This window comes from Rhagoletis zephyria, unplaced genomic scaffold, assembly GCF_001687245.7.
Source record: "Rhagoletis zephyria isolate East Lansing unplaced genomic scaffold, Rhagoletis_zephyria_1.1 Rzeph_scaffold_73735, whole genome shotgun sequence".
Classification (NCBI taxonomy): Eukaryota; Metazoa; Arthropoda; class Insecta; order Diptera; family Tephritidae; genus Rhagoletis; species Rhagoletis zephyria.
The window spans coordinates 1-1,240 of record NW_016230784.1 but is presented as its reverse complement, the minus strand read 5'-3'; the positions used below and the strand labels follow the sequence as shown (position 1 = coordinate 1,240).

The window sequence follows — 1,240 nt, the reverse complement described above, 5'->3', positions numbered from 1 at the left end:
TCCAAAACTTAAATTATTCTTATATATTCGAATTCCATTTTGAAGTAATATTTATTATATGTAGTTTTAAATAAATTTTCGAAGAGATTGTATCCGTTGCTCCGCTTTTAATAAATTTTAGTATATTTTTCGATTAAATAATTTGTTCGCTTCTCTTTTTGCTGAAGCTGATTTAAAACATGCCTGGTCGATCAGTTTCTTGATTTGCTTGTTTCTCGAAGAACATGGCATCCTAAAAAAGATAGAATATATTAATTTTCATTATTTTAATTCATGGAATCACACTAAATTAAAATAATTTTAAAGACATCTCTAAAATAGTGCGTAACACATGATTCTAGCAACAAATGCATATCGTTCACAAAGGCCCTAACAAACATTTTTTTATTTTACAGGAGAAGTAAAAATCATTAGGTATAGAACGAGTATCGATTATAAAAAAGTGGCATATAACTTCGTTGTTTTCGGTACTAACACTTAAACACTTTTTTTTTTGAAAGTGCATTTTAAGCCATTTAACGCGGTTTCGAAAAAGGTTGGTTAGAGCCTTTGTAAATTAAAGTGACCATATGTATGTATCATAAGCTTTTTAGCTTACAAGGTTGAAAATTGCTTTTTTATTGATCCATTTTAAATATTTTCCCCTTGTAATCGTATTTTTATCTTTTAGTTTTTAACGCTTTAATACTATACAAAAAGTCTAGCTGCATAAATTTTCTGGCCACCTACAAACATTCACTAACTAAAAAATTATTTAATTTTTTTTATTTTACCTCAATCCTCAAATTCTTCGACGAAAACGATTTAACAGTTTTAAACGATAGAACTTAACGCTATATCTCTACATATGTACATTAATAATAAATTAAATATATAATTTTGCTCAAATGAAAATTGTGTAATCATTTTATTTTACACTTACAATAAGGAAAGTAGCGCCCAATAAAACCGCCTTCATGCGCACATCCAAATCCATTGGAAAATTAATGCCAAAGAAATCAGCATCGGTGAATAGTTCGCGTGCTAAACCAGACCACTGCTTTGAGATCTTCCCCACAGTCTCCCCGGTTAATGAAACAACCTAGAAGAAGAAACAAAAATGTTACAACCACAAAATCCATATCTTAAAACATTTCTCTATGCAATACCTTGAATTCTACATCACCACACATTGTAAACGTACAAAATGGTCCCTCGATGCGCAACACCGTATCACCAATATGATTTTTAATAAGAAATG

The 1,240-nt window shown here is 29.8% G+C and overlaps 1 protein-coding gene across 1 annotated transcript; it reads right to left on the bottom strand.

The window, feature by feature from the left end:
• Window positions 1-6: 6 nt before the first annotated feature.
• On the bottom strand, window positions 7-1,235 carry LOC108357272 (phospholipid scramblase 1-like; the record flags this gene model as incomplete). Its single annotated transcript, XM_017608362.1, has 3 exons — window positions 7-232; window positions 923-1,081; window positions 1,149-1,235. Coding segments are annotated over 3 exons (306 nt in total), but the record flags the coding sequence as incomplete, so codon positions are not given.
• Window positions 1,236-1,240: the final 5 nt, after the last annotated feature.